General features: G+C 37.4%; 1 protein-coding gene across 1 annotated transcript; it reads left to right on the forward strand.

Moving 5' to 3' along the window:
• Window positions 1–1,230: 1,230 nt before the first annotated feature.
• LOC144025756 (transmembrane protein 144-like) lies at window positions 1,231–12,660 on the forward strand. Its single transcript, XM_077532077.1, has 12 exons — window positions 1,231–1,400; window positions 1,496–1,660; window positions 3,208–3,330; window positions 4,536–4,635; window positions 4,709–4,789; window positions 5,874–5,952; window positions 6,044–6,123; window positions 8,558–8,676; window positions 8,739–8,858; window positions 9,898–9,995; window positions 11,623–11,676; window positions 12,445–12,660. The coding sequence occupies exons 1-12, from the start codon at window positions 1,316–1,318 to the stop codon at window positions 12,526–12,528; spliced, it is 1,188 nt and encodes a 395-aa protein (XP_077388203.1). The 5' UTR covers window positions 1,231–1,315; the 3' UTR covers window positions 12,529–12,660.
• Window positions 12,661–14,331: the final 1,671 nt, after the last annotated feature.

Genomic DNA, 14,331 nt, shown 5'->3' on the forward strand with positions numbered 1-14,331 from the left:
AATTACAATTGCTCTTGTTACGTGTCATTGTGATTTGTTTCACGTCGCTTTCTTAAAATAACATCCCGTGAATTGCAAGCATATGTGTGTCGTTATATTTAATCTAAATGAAGTGGCCAGAATCGAATGCTAAACCACGAGAGCGTCATTACAAATTCATGCGTTAAAGGCGACATCTGCTGGCGAATATTGAATTAATTAAAAAGGACAAAAAGTGGGAACTGTTTCAACACGCTGGAAAACAAAACCCCCACCTGATTAGAAAAATAACTTCAGTTCACTAGGGAGGATAGGTTGTGGCAGCACTTTTACAGGATTTGCTGGAGTGTATGTAAACTGGTTTAAACATTGTGTTTGTGCCTCGGGGCTGTCTATGGATTCTCCTCTAAAGCTACATTCATCAATAAAGAAACAATGAGTGTGATTGGAAAATTGTCTCATCTCTAAAATCAAATACTGTACATGAAGTGTCTTGTCAGTATGATTTTTCCTGTTGCCGGTGCGGCGTCGATTCACCTGCTGTACGGTTGATGTAGGATAATGAAGAGTTATGAGCACATTAGTGGGCACTCATCTCACAGTGCAGTGTTGCCACTTTGTGACATTGTTACATTATTCAGGTAGCAATGGCTTTTTGCTCAGAATTTCACAACATAGCTTGTTCCCCCTCCCCCCACTAAGTTATTGCACCTGTATTCTTATAAAATTATGATTATTTTTTCCCCCTCATAATATTGATACGTTATTTTTGGTTTATATTTTAATAACAAAGGGATTTTTTTTCCTGTAGTGCATTGTGATGTTTTTCTCATAATGTTCTCATAACTGTATTTTTTTCCCCCCACAAGATTAACCTAATGTGACTTTTTACTTGAAAAATTTCAACTTTTTTCTTGCGATATTTTCAATTAAATCTCATAACAGCAAGACTGCACTGTTTCTGCACCAAAATTTAAAATTTTCAATGGAATTCTTCCCGCACTGCATTCACATTTACAATCTGGATCCGATCCAGATTAAACTTGATTACGGCTCTTATCGCCACAGAACAAATTTAATTTTAGGTTCCGGACTTATTTAACAACTTTAATTGCAATTAGATCGCCAGCATGTACTTTTTGTTTTGTTAAAAAAAAAAAAAAAAACTGCAGTTAGGTCAAGTGACATCATCCAATTAACACTGCCCCCTGCTGGTGCTATTCATGCTGTGATTGGTTGATTGACGGCACCTGCTGATCACCCACTCCTCCATGTTGACCTCCTGCAGAATTGAACCCCAGCCGAATCCGACCGGCCTGGATGTCACTTTGAATTTATGAACATGCTCTCGGCCAAATGTGCTTTACTTGTCATCTCGCTTTTGATCGCCTGTTGCCATGGCAAACAAGCAAAGACGGCAGGTTTGAAGAGAAAAAGGAAACAAAAGTCATTAAGACAAAATGTGAGAATTTTTTTTCTTTTCATTGAAAATATCTTTCTGTTCTTCCCTTTGAAGGTGGCTTTGGGGATGAAGAGGTTGAAGCAAAAGGTGGAATGTTTGGTTTGAACTCCACCGATCATAATCGGACACGTTTCGCCTGCGGAATGATGGCGAACTTTGCTGCCGCGCTGCTTTACGGAAGCACTTTTGTTCCCGTTAAAAGGATAGAGATGGGGGACGGTAAGTGCCGTTGATTATGATCTCAAATTAAATTTTATTGTAGGTAGGGCTGGGAGCTTTGATCTTAAAATTGAAAAACTCAAATTCCTATAATGGTTTTCTTTTGATGTAGAAAAGGCAAATGACTGACTGGCATTCTCATTTTCACTTTGAAGAATTGGCGAAGTTATTGGTCTACTTGTTGGGGATGATTCAAAATTAATCGGTTTCTTGGGTTGGAGACTTGTTGGAAGAAAATAAAATTGTCCCATAAGAATTGGTCATGGTATGCTTGTTGAATGTACTTCAAAAAATACTGTAGGTTTCCTCTTGCCAAAAGGTTTGAAGATGAGACTTTATCCTGGGTCAGAGGTCATCATTTTATTTAATTTATTTTTTTTAACTGAGAACTACTTCACAGGTGTTAATTCCAAGAGCTGCCAGTTTATGAAATAACAAATTTAATTAAATTGCATTTGTTTAATTGAGATTATAAGAAAATATTAAGAATGAATGTAAATGATTTCTCACAATAGGAACAGATGAATGTCGTGCACAACTTTCTTTCTATAAATCTCTGCAAATGTTTATAATTTCCAATGAATACGTCAACATTCCTAGAAAATAACCTCTTATTGCTGTTAAATTGTTTTTGGAACAGGCCAATGTACACTTTTTGAGAGCCATGTTCTGGATTAACATCGTCAAAACATTTTTTTTTTTTTTAAATAATAATCCAGTGTTGCAGTACTGCCCCCTGTATGTCAAATTTGGAACTATATCTTGTCAGGAAAAGCAAGAAAAAATAAACTAAATTCTCAACATTGAAATAATTTACAAACAAGAATTATACATTTAAGAGCAAAAGACAAAGAGAGAAGCAGACCTTAATCATCGGTATGAGGGGGGGGGGAAAAATCATAGATTTGACAAACATTTACACTTGGGACTCACTCACTTCTGTTGGCAGCTTATTCTATTTGTGTGCAGCATAACGGCTAAATGCTGCTTCACTGTGTTTATTTTGAACTAACTGACCCAAGTCTGCAGACCCCAGAGTCATATTGGGTTTATATATTTACTTATTTAGCCATTTCTTTAATGTAATCAGGACATATAAACCATTCAGTGTTTTTGTTGTCGTTTTTAATGGACCAGTAACAGAATTTTAAAATCTATTCGAGAGTTAACTCACAGCCAGTATAAAATTTTTAGGAGTGGAATATTATGTTCCGATCTTTTTGGTCATAACCCGAGATGCAGTTTTGTGAATGAACCGCTATGCTGAACGTTACAGTATGTTCTCTATTGCCTTTAAAAATGAGCAAAATAGCCCACTGTCGTTCTCAGTGGCTCAGTTATAAGGAATTGGCGTAATGCACCAAAAATTGCTCAAATTTCACCGAAAGGGCACAACAGTCCTTATGGAGTCCACATTTATATGACGACGGTACAGTTGGTCCATGGCCCAATCATACAATTTTGTGTGTCTGGACCATGCGGACGGTATATTGAAGTTTGTCTGCTCACGATTGCATACGTGACTTTTGTGGTATTCTTTCGGACAGGAATGTTTTTCCATTGGGTGTACTGCGCAGGCATCTGGTCGACCGCCATGGTCGGAGACGTGATGCTCCACTCGCCCAAATTCCATCCTTTGGCGATGCTCGGGGGTGTCATCTGGGCCACAGGTATGAGATTGATTGGTTATATCTTGAGTGAGCAGTGGATATAAAAAGTGTACACACCCCCTGTTGAAATGGCAGTTTTTTGGGAGAAAAGAGACCAAGCTGAATCATTTCAAAAGTTAATGGGACCTATAACTTGTGAAACTTCACATTTGGGGGAATTGAAAAGAAATCTTTCTGTAGCTGAGGCTGCTATCGCCATTTAAAATCTGATAACCTAAAATAAAGTTCAGCTGTTCTAGGGCTTATCAGTATGCAATATATTATCTGCACTTCTGTTAGCGTTTAAAAAAAAAAAAAAAAAAAAACTGCTAATATTGTACCTTTTATTTTTAACATTTTTTTTTTCTAGCCATCGTCCACCATTTTCTTTTTCTTGTAACATTGCACTTTTTTTCTCTCGCAATATTGCAACTTTAAGTTTTTCCATTTTAGTCTACATTTTAGCTCTTGAAAGTAATGACATGACAGCGATTTGTTAAATTTCATTCTGATTCTTCTTGTAATTAACCTATATTCTTGCACGTTTCAAATTTTCTGGTAATATTGTATCTTCATTTTTTATTTTTTTTTCATAATATTGCAAACAGCTTTATTGTAGTCATCTGCGGGTTTCTCCCCTTTTAATATAGTGACTTTATTTTCCATTATGACTTTTTTTTTTTAACATGTTATGAAAGTTTTCTTTGAACACCAAGACAGATTGTCTTAATGTGACTTTTTCTTCAAATATAATTCCTTTTTTTTGTGATATTGTGACTTTTTTTTTTTTTTTTTAAAAGAATTTAAAGCAAATTGCCTCATACTAAAATGGACCTGAATTATTTTTTTATTTTTCATTTTTTTCATTAACCTCACGTTGGGTTTCAAATTGTCCAATCTGGATTGGATCCAGGTTTGACATCCTCTCCTGCTTTAAATCCGAGCCATGGTAAATCAATGTTTCTGCCTGTCCTCTTATTATGAGGGAAGCTCAGGTGAGCACACTAGAGTGCTGAGCGTCCATCAATAATTCACACTCTGCCTTTTTTTGAGGGCGAAGTATAACATTGTTCATAAAAAAGAATGTTGTGAAAAGCTGTGGCGGTGAATTGCTTTGTGGCCTGTAAATGTGAGCAGTTGAGCACTAAGTTATAATGACGGTTTTCTGCATAACAGCCGGTGAAGTCCGTCCGCCTGAAATTCTGTCCTTGTGCGCAATTTTTCAGCCAGCGTGATGGCCGTTACCATCGTCAAAGCCATTGGCCTTGGCCTGGGGATTTTAATGTGGGGCTCCTTCAGTATGCTGATTGGCTGGGCCACTTCAAGGTGACTTAATTGATTTGAATATCATCTCACGCCGGATGAGTTTTGTCTGATTTTAGTGTCTGGCTTGGCTTAGATTCGGCTGGTTCGGGATCCCCGCAGAGGATGTCTCGCGGCCGGTGTTGAATAACTGCGGCGCCGGATTGTGTCTTCTCAGGTAAGCTATTGATTTTCGTAGCAGTAAGTTGTCAATACAAAATGTCTTGAAATTGAATCGAAGAGTGATGTTGGCGTTCTTTCACTGAAAGAGAAACAACTTGACCTTGAGCTACTTTGACCAAATGAAAATCAAGAGCTTTTGTGGCGCTGCCAGAGATTTAGAGCCTTTTTAACTCAAATACCTCCATACCTCATCTTGTTAGCCTTCAAAATCAGGAACATAGTTTAAGATTTTACAAAATACATTTTTTGAGTACATGTTGAATATGAGTCAATCAATTATCTCGTCTATCTATGACCAGCACAAAAAAACTGCTAAAAATTTACACAAGCAGTTTGGTCTACTTGTTGAATATCATTCAATCAACATTCATCATTCCAAAGGTGAAATGCTATGTGTAGGTGAGGAGCAGGGTTATAATATATAGTTTTGGAATTTTCATTTTAGTTATTTATTTTTTAAATTGGCTTTCAGGCCGTTTTTTAATTATTTTTTTTTAATATATGCTTAGTTTTAGTTGGTTTCAGTATTAGTTTTCCTTTTTAAAATGTGTTACTTGCATGCAATACTTAATAAACACCATGGTAAAATGAAAAAAGTAACGCATTTCTTAGGTAGACACATGTATTAAATTAATGACCAAAGACTATTTTTTGTTATAATTTGGGCCCGAGCAGCGACCGCTGCGAGGTCCCTATTGTTGTTCGTTCGTATTATTATTATTGTTGTTGTTGTTGTTGTTGTTGTTATTGTTATTATTATTATTGTTGTTGTTGTTATTATTTTTATTGTTATTATTATTATTAAATGTAGTTTCAGTTAGTTTTCGTTTTTAAAAAAGCGTTTTTATTTTCATTTACAAAAAGGTTTTTTGACTTTTGGTCTTTCATTAGTTTTCGTTAACTACAATAACCTTGGTGAGGAGTGTGCAGTTCTTTCTCTCTCTCCCGTCAACTCCGTTTGCATTAGTATTCACCATTAAGAGTAAGTTTGCTCCAAGCTACTTGGAGCCATTTTGTAAGATTTAAAAAAACAAAACAAATCAATAGTGCACTTCCATATCTGCCCGTTTTTCTTCCAGTGGTGTCATCTTTTTCTTCGTGAGAACGAACGTCCAGCTTCATCCCGATCCTGAAATTGTTCCGTTACTCATCGACAGGGTTGGTGCATATTGCCCATGACATAATTCCGACACGCAGGCATCGTGGGTAAACCTGCTCTAATATTCTGATTGATTGATTTGTCTCGCAGCGAACAACGTCCGGCGCCTACGACCCGACCTCGTCCAAGTTCTGGATCGACTTCATCGGACCCAAGCGCAGACGCTTCATGTGAGCTAAACGCGACTGATTCTGTATTTACCAAACAGATTTGGAATTTTGCTAAACTTCGCCCCCCAAACGCTGATTGGCCTATCAGAGTATGGCATAGAACAGCCTTTGGTAGAGTTAACTGGTCGCAACTGGTTTGTCATACTTGAACGGTCGACCCTTAACTGTCATCTTTGTTGTGTGGTGTCCCACAGGGTTCAATGTTGGCTCCCCTCCTTTTCCACTCATCAGCTCATTGTAAACGTCAGCACTTGCGTATAATTCACAAAAAGTTAGGGACATTGGACTTCTGGGTGTAACTAAAATGTGACTATAACGTTTACATGTGGACTTAATTTGACCTTTTCTAAACTTTTAAATGCACACATTCGTTTCAGTTCTCCGAGGAACAAATTTCAGTCAACCCTCTGTTATATCCCAGCAATAGTTCTCAATCCACCAGCAAACAGGCAGCCAATTAGCAATGTTCCCTCCCCTTTTGAATGTGACTTGTCAGCCTCAATCAGGAGAGCAACTGGGCCTCACGTTTGCTCGTTATCCAGGGTGGCTGTGAGCAAAAGAAAGGTGTACTGTATTGCCACTGACGGTGAACATGTTACTGGAGGAAAACAAGTCAAAGGTTTGAATTGAACATGTTTTGATGTTTCCATGCCTCTTAATTGTGTCTCAAAGGTCTGCTGCGTCAAAATATTGTCAAGAATTTCTCTGGTCGTATAACATGTAATGTATGTGAGCACAAACTCGATAAAAGCTAACAGCAGGGATGAATGGATCCTTCACAGCCCCAACTCCAATAAGCAGAGAGGATGCTTGTGGGATATGCTTGGCCAAACTCTCAGCCTTGTGGAGTTGTTTTATAATTAGAGTTTGGGATTTTTATGATAAATCGACGCACAAAGTTTCTAGATGTCAACTTTTATCAGATTCCTGAAAGTAAGCCAATATGGAAGACTTCCTGTGTCTTTTCAGGCATGGCTTCTTGAGACATTTTTGTGGCTCTAGTCATGGCCCACATGTCCACCAAATTTCATAATGCTAAGTGAAACACTTTACAGGGGCTGAATTTTCAAAACTGTGCAGTTACCATATTGAGTTCCAAAATGGCTCGTTTGAACCAAAATGGCCACCTTTCTGTGTCTTTTAGTGCATGGCTTCTTGAGACATTTTTGTGGCTCTACTCATGGCCCACATTCCCACCAAATTTCATAATACGAAGTGAAACCGGTTACAGGGGCTGAATTAAAACTGCGTGGTTACTGTGTTGATTTCCAAAATGGCCACTTTGAACCAAAATGACCACCTTCCTGTGTATTTTCAGGCATGGCTTCTTGAGACATTTTTGTGGGTCTACTCATGGCCCACATGTCCACCTAATTTCATAATGCTAAGTGAAACGGGTTACATAGGCTGAATTTTCAAAACTGTGCGGTTACTGTGTTGAGTTCCAAAATGGCTAATTTGAACCAAAATGGCCACCTTCCTGTTTCTCTTAGTCTATGGCTTCTTGGGGCTTTTGCTGGTCTACTTTTGACAGTCTTAAACAATTTTATACTGCCAAATGAAACTGCTTACAGGGGCTTAATATTCACAATCGTGCACTTAATGTATTATATCTAAAATGGCCACTTGGAGCCAAAATGGCTGCATTCCTGTGTCTTGTGTTTTAGTGCAGTTTCTCTCAAATGGGGGTACGTAAAGGCACTCCAGGGGGGTACGTGAGATTCCAAAATATACTTTTAAAGTATATGTAAATATTTCAGAAAATATAAGTTCACAAAATTTAATTTTATATTCTGTAGGCTATTCAATTTCGGTATCCTAAAAACCCAGTATCTCCCCCATACCAAAATGGTTCAACCCAACTTGTCAAATATCACCTGTCAATCACTTGAAAACTTTATTTAAAATTCAATTATTTCTTTTTAAGAACACAGCTTTCCTATGGTCCCAAATAAGAATACTTAATGTTAATGTCTTTTTATTTACAAATAGTTCAAGAGGCCACATAAATACAAATAGTTCCAAAGTTCAATAAAACAGACGATGATTGTGCAGCACTCGGTGTTAATTCCCCCCCCCCCCCCCCCCCGTTTTTTCAACTGGAAATGCTTTGTAGTGGTTAGGAGGTACTTGGCTGAGAAAACTATTTCACAGGTGGTACGTCACTGAAAAAAGGTTGCGAACCACTGTTTTACTACATGGCTTCTTTAGAGTTTTGTTTTTATTTTTTTGGTCTATTTATGGTAGTCATACCCACCAAATTTCATGTTTCTCAGTGAAACTGGTTACGGGGGCTGAATTTTCAAACTTGTGCCATTACTATAATAGTTCTCAAGCAAATGGATGAACATGCCTGCCAAGCATGATGACTAGAATACTTTTGGACGGCCATGTTGGATCCATCCATCATGGTCCAATTTCTCGCCGTCTTCAGAGGCTGCCTGCTGGCCGTGTTGTCGGGCATCTTGTACGGCTCCTCCTTCACGCCAATGCTCTACATCAAGACTCATTCGTCATACCGCGACAGCGTGTTCCACGGAGCCAGCGTTTACGGTGCGTAGCACGGGACACGGTGTGCAAATATGTTCCAAAACGTTTCGTTTTGCTCCCCGCAGACTTGGATTATGTCTACGCGGATTGTTGTGGAATATTTGTGGCCAGCACGGTGTACTTCGCCATCTATTGTGTCGCCATGAAGAGCAGGCCAAGGATCTACTCCAGAGCTATCCTGCCAGGTCAGTCCTATCATAATTGTGGTGCTACACTATGCAGGATGGATTTATTTTTATTTTTTTTAATATAAACATTTGACAAAAAAAGTGTTTTATTTATTTTTTTATTTCTTGTTATACAAGTGTAAAGTTACTTTTATTTGACATTTTTATCATATTTATCTAATATATGTAAATATAGTGTATTTTGCTGGATTTGATTGTCTTAATTGCAGTGCAATATATTTAGATAAATGTTGATCTTTTTATACATTTTTTTTCATTTACATTTCAACTTGTAACATTTACTGTAAATTCTTTTTTACCATATTTTTACTTATTTAAATGTGGGGGATTAGATTACACATTAGTTTTTTGTTGTATTTTATTGTTCACATAGAATCTTTTTTTTATAAATTTAATGTGTATTTTATCATTCTGTATTCTTTTACCTCAGTTTTGAACATTCATTGCCACACATTTTTAACATTAAATTGTATTATATGCAGTCTTCTGATTTATTAAAATAGCACGCATTCAATATAAAAGAACCTGTGAAAGTTCCCATCAGAACTTTAGATGAAAAAAATATTAGATTAAATCTCTTTATCGTAATGCAAGTGTAAAAAAAAAATTGTTTTTGGAAACGTTTTTTTTTGTTGTTTTTTTTTGTTCTGTATTATAATTATTTATATATGTATGTGTATGTATTTTAATGTTTATTTTTTTAACATTCCTTAATTCTTATACATGTTAAGTTATGTTTGGAGGTGAGATGATATTTTTTGTTTACATAGGAATAAAAATAATAATAAAATTTAGGTCACACTTTACACACACTTAAGCATATTTATCCATCCAACCACAGTTGTGGATATTATTGGTGAAGCAGCACATGACTGCCCCAGTGTTATTTTTTTGGATCTGCACAAGTAGATGATTGTACGTACATTTATCACAGAGTGGCTCCTGTTGAATAAAAGTCCAAATATGTTTATAAAAAAAAAAAAAAAAAAAAAAATCCTGTTTCATTGCATTAACAATGTGAATTTTGTTTCTTCAGGCCTGTTGTCGGGATTGATGTGGACGGTGGCGACGTACTGCTGGGTCCTGGCCAACAATTACATGAGCGCTGTGATCACATTTCCGATCGTGTCAGCAGTGAGTACGCGTACCACAAGTAAACCCTCGTACAGTTGCAGTTCCATGTCAAAAGTTGCATTCTCCGTAACTGGTTGAAAATCTATTTGCAATTCTTATTGCTTTGGCGCCAATGTAGGTCATTTTCTTTTTGTTTGTGTTTGAGATGTCCTATTTTATTGGCGGTCATTGAATGAATCTCTTGCACAGTCCAAAAAGCAGAATTTCCGTTTACCAATGTGTGATGCTACGTCTGTTTGTGCTAGCGTGTTATTAAGGCTAGTATGCTAGCTGATACTATTTATGAGCCTCATGTGTAGATTGTCTTGAAAAACGTTACTCCGCAACAGTCATCATGTGAATTCATGATTGTGTGCGTGCTAAAATAGTGTTGCTGCTTTATGATCATTTCCTTTTGTAAGTGCTAAATTCACTTAATTGCAACCTCAAGAGTATATATCGGACTTGAGTTGATCAGTGTCATACAATAGAAATGATGGAAGATAATACTGCTATAGTAACATGTTGCGTATATAGCTTTAAGATCATTTTTGAATTGCATGACTTTTTTTTTTTTTCCCCCATTTTTTTTAAATTTCATGTCTTGGATGTAAACACTGGTTTTCAGTATCTTATTTCTAAATTATTTATTTTTAAGTTATTTATTTTTAATCGGCTTGTTTTTCAATGTATTTTCAGGTTACGCCGTTTTTAATTCATGATTGAATCTCCCTATTTACATTTTGCTTGATTTAAATGTTTATTACGCCACCTACTGCCCGAAGCCAGCTGGGATAGGCTCCAGCAGCTCCCGCGGCCCTTTTGAGGAGTAAGCGGTCAAGAAAATGGATGGATGGATGGATAAATGTTAATTATTCCTGAGATGTATGTTAATTTAAATAACTTGTGCATTTCTTTTTACAATGAAACCTTTTCCCTTTTTAGTTTCACTCTAGTATTTTTCCATCTTTTTCAATAATTCATCTATTTTTGATAGTATTTTACATTTACATTCTGTTTATTTATTTCCATTAACTATGTTGACATTATCTTTCATTAATCATGTACATTGTTCATGCTAAAATTTATATACATATTCATTTATACACTACATGAATGATTTCTGCTCTACATTTTTATTTTAAGTATATTTTAATTTATGTATTTTTGGTTGCATTACATTCATTTGCACTTTTTCTTTTCTTTTCTTTACCGCTTTCTGTAAATTGTCTGAATTGTCTTCCTATTTATGGACTTATTTTTTTTTTCTTAAATAACCTGGATTATATTTTCCGGTGAGTGAGCCAGCCTGCAGCCCACTAAAAAAGAATCATCAAAAATGTTGCCTGTGCTTATTTGTGCATGATTTGATTTTTCGAATGCCGTCTTTCCGCCCTCCTGCCAGCCGTCCAGGGCCGCTATCTCCATTCGCCAGCGGTCCTGATCCTGTTTTCCCCCCCAAACTCAACCGACCACAACCGAGTCGCGCTCGTCTCGCTTCAATGTCCCCAACCCCACCCCCTTTTTCTTTTTCTTTTGACGCTTGCCGTCATCCTTCGTATTTGCTTGATTAAAAGCAAACTCTTGGCTTAGCCTCGCTGTACTGTGCTGAGCTGATAATGATTTGATTGTCTGAATGTCCTCTCAGGGATGCGGGCTGGTTGCTGCGCTCTGGGGAAGCCTGCTCTTCAGAGAGATTAAGGTAAGAAAAATACATAGAGATTGTGTGTTTGTGTATATACATAAATAGAGGGTGGGTGCAAAGTCAGGCTCCATTCTGAGAATGTGCTCTAACTGCTTCCTTGTTTCCTTCGTTTTGCCATCTGCATTCCACCTTATGAGGTCCTTCATCACCTTCGTTCCTTCTAAACTTTTCTTTCATTCTATCATTTTTTTCCCTTCGTTTCCTCCATCCTTTAAATATGCATTATCATTTTTTTTGAGAGAGTTCAGAATTGTTCATTCGGGAATCTTACAGATTCAACATATCTGCATTGCTTTTTTTTTTTTTTTTTTTTTTTTTTTTGCATGTGTGTGTGAGTGAATTTGTGCTCATTAGTTCATCTGAAACCTAATAAAAACCCCATTACTCTTCACCTTAACCGGGTACTTCAGAGTCTCTCCAGAGTCGTGTTCAGAAGGTCAAGAGACCAGAGGAAAGGTCAAAGGAAAGATAGATGAATCAAAACGAAATCCAGCACCAACTAAACGCCACATGGTTACAAAACCAAAATCTTACACCAACTCCAGAAACATCAGATTAGGGAGAGCTCAAGAGACCAGAGGAAAAACTAAAGAGAGAATGGAGGAAAGGATAATTGAAGCAGAGTGAGATCCACAGACATCAGCGAGCAGTGGGAGGAAGAAGCAAATTGTTTGTATTATCCTTTACAAACGAAATGTTTTTGCACCCCACCCTCTTTGTGTTGTTTACTCCGCTCTTGCTTACTATTGTTTTTTGTGTCCTCAGGGGCTGGTGAACTGCTTAATTTTCTCGCTGGCGTCCTGCGTGGTGTTGACGGGCTCCTTGTTGACAGCCATCTCCAATCTGTGATTTCCGCATGTATACACCGCCTGGATATATATATATATATACACAGTACTACACTTTTTTTGATCGACTGCAAGCTCATGGAATGTTTTGCATCAGCTTCTAATAAACATCAACAAATGTATCAAGTGAAAATGGAAATTGTCACGCGCTTGCATCAATCCTGCGGAGAAATAAACCATGTGTCAATATTTACACTGAGAGGTTCGACTGTGAATATAGTAAGCGCCAGTCTGTACACGCATTGGCTTCCTTAAATAAGCTAATAATTCATTTGGCTTTGAAGTTCTGGTAACATGCTGTGAAACTGATATTGTCAGGGGAGGGTTCTGGCCTCAACACCAATTTCACTCAAATGAAATTTGGGGCATACGAACATCGCCATTTTTGTTTGATCATTTTGAGGATTCTGGTAAACTGACACCACTTCGAGCGGTCCACACGAACGTGATCGGAAGACACAGGAAAAAGTTTCAAAGACTCGTGCCTGAAATTGAACGGGATGTCAGCCATTTTGCGTGATTTCTCGGGGCAGGAACATTTATTTAGAATCATTTATATACTTAGCTCATTCACTCCCAGCCATTTTCACTGAAGCAACCCCTCTTCGCTCCCGGCTTATTTTTTATTTTTTTATTTTTTATTTTTTTTACTGGATTTTGACTGATTTTGTAAGGCCCCCAGAATATTATGTTCTAATGCTATAAAAACATGGAACCTACCAAAAGAAAGACCTAGAGTCTCTTCTTTTATCAGGCAATTAGCAGCAATTAGCATTAGAATATAGCTAAGTTTCATCATTGATCACAAAACTGTTTAAAACTGTGGAGAAAACAGCTTGTTAAATGGCCCTAGCTGATCTATTATACTCTGCTGCCACCTGCTGGTCGTTTTTGTAATAACTACCATCGCTTCAACCCTTCTTGAATTCAGAGGCTGCATCAAAGCCTTCTGTATGCTTTAGCATAACATTAAAAACAAACTAACAAAAAAGCAAACAAACGTATAAATACATCTTTGGGACACTGGTAATATTTACTATAGAACGTGTTTGGGAGCAAATGAGTTAATGTCAGTGATGGACGAATACCAATACCAGCTTTATTATAAGGTACTTGTATTCGCCATTGTGGCCGATGTATCGGCTACCCTCGGTATTTATTTTTTTAGTTTAATTATATACAATAAAGTCTACACACACCTGTTCAATTGCCACTTCTTTGATATATAAAGAAGCCAAGACTCCCCCACCACCTTTGTTGCAAAAGTGCGCACACCCTTTTATAATGTAATCTAGCTGTGTTCAAAACTTATCAGTTACCTTTGATTCATCCTAAAGTTCAGATGTTCTAGTAGGCTTTTCCTAAATTTTCCCCCTCCTTTTTACAGTGCAAGTGTCAAACATTTTACCTCATCAGAGGTAAAAGTGCCCCTTCCCTCCCCACTTCATCGCTGGTTTTCACGACATTCAATAGCATTCCCAAATGTTTTTTCCGCATCCGCACAATAAACTGTTGACACCGCGCCGTGAAACTCCGTGTTATTGTTGCCGTTGCTAACACTTAATAAGCGAGGACAATTAAGCCTGCATAATTTTAGACACTGCGCCGCATTGTTACAAGCGATGAACGTGCATCCTGCTGTGCCGGAGGTGGCACTTGGATGAGTCATCGGCAGGCCCGATGCAGATTAGTAATCAGCTCCACTTTAATGCTTCAAATTATAATTTGACCAAAACCAGTAGGTGAGTGCTCTCCAGTTGATGTGGGGAACAAAAAGCTCCTAACATGCAGTTTAGGATGAAAG

This window comes from Festucalex cinctus, chromosome 9 (assembly GCF_051991245.1).
Source record: "Festucalex cinctus isolate MCC-2025b chromosome 9, RoL_Fcin_1.0, whole genome shotgun sequence".
Taxonomy (NCBI): domain Eukaryota; kingdom Metazoa; phylum Chordata; class Actinopteri; order Syngnathiformes; family Syngnathidae; genus Festucalex; species Festucalex cinctus.

Excerpts from the sequence above, each read along its gene's own strand:
- LOC144025756 (XM_077532077.1), top strand. The coding sequence starts at position 1,316 with ATGAACATGCTCTCGGCCAAATGTGCTTTACTTGTCATCTCGCTTTTG. Across the intron at positions 9,996-11,622 it reads CATTTCCGATCGTGTCAGCA|GGATGCGGGCTGGTTGCTGC; the intron begins GTGAGTACGCGT and ends ATGTCCTCTCAG. Across the intron at positions 11,677-12,444 it reads TGCTCTTCAGAGAGATTAAG|GGGCTGGTGAACTGCTTAAT; the intron begins GTAAGAAAAATA and ends TTGTGTCCTCAG.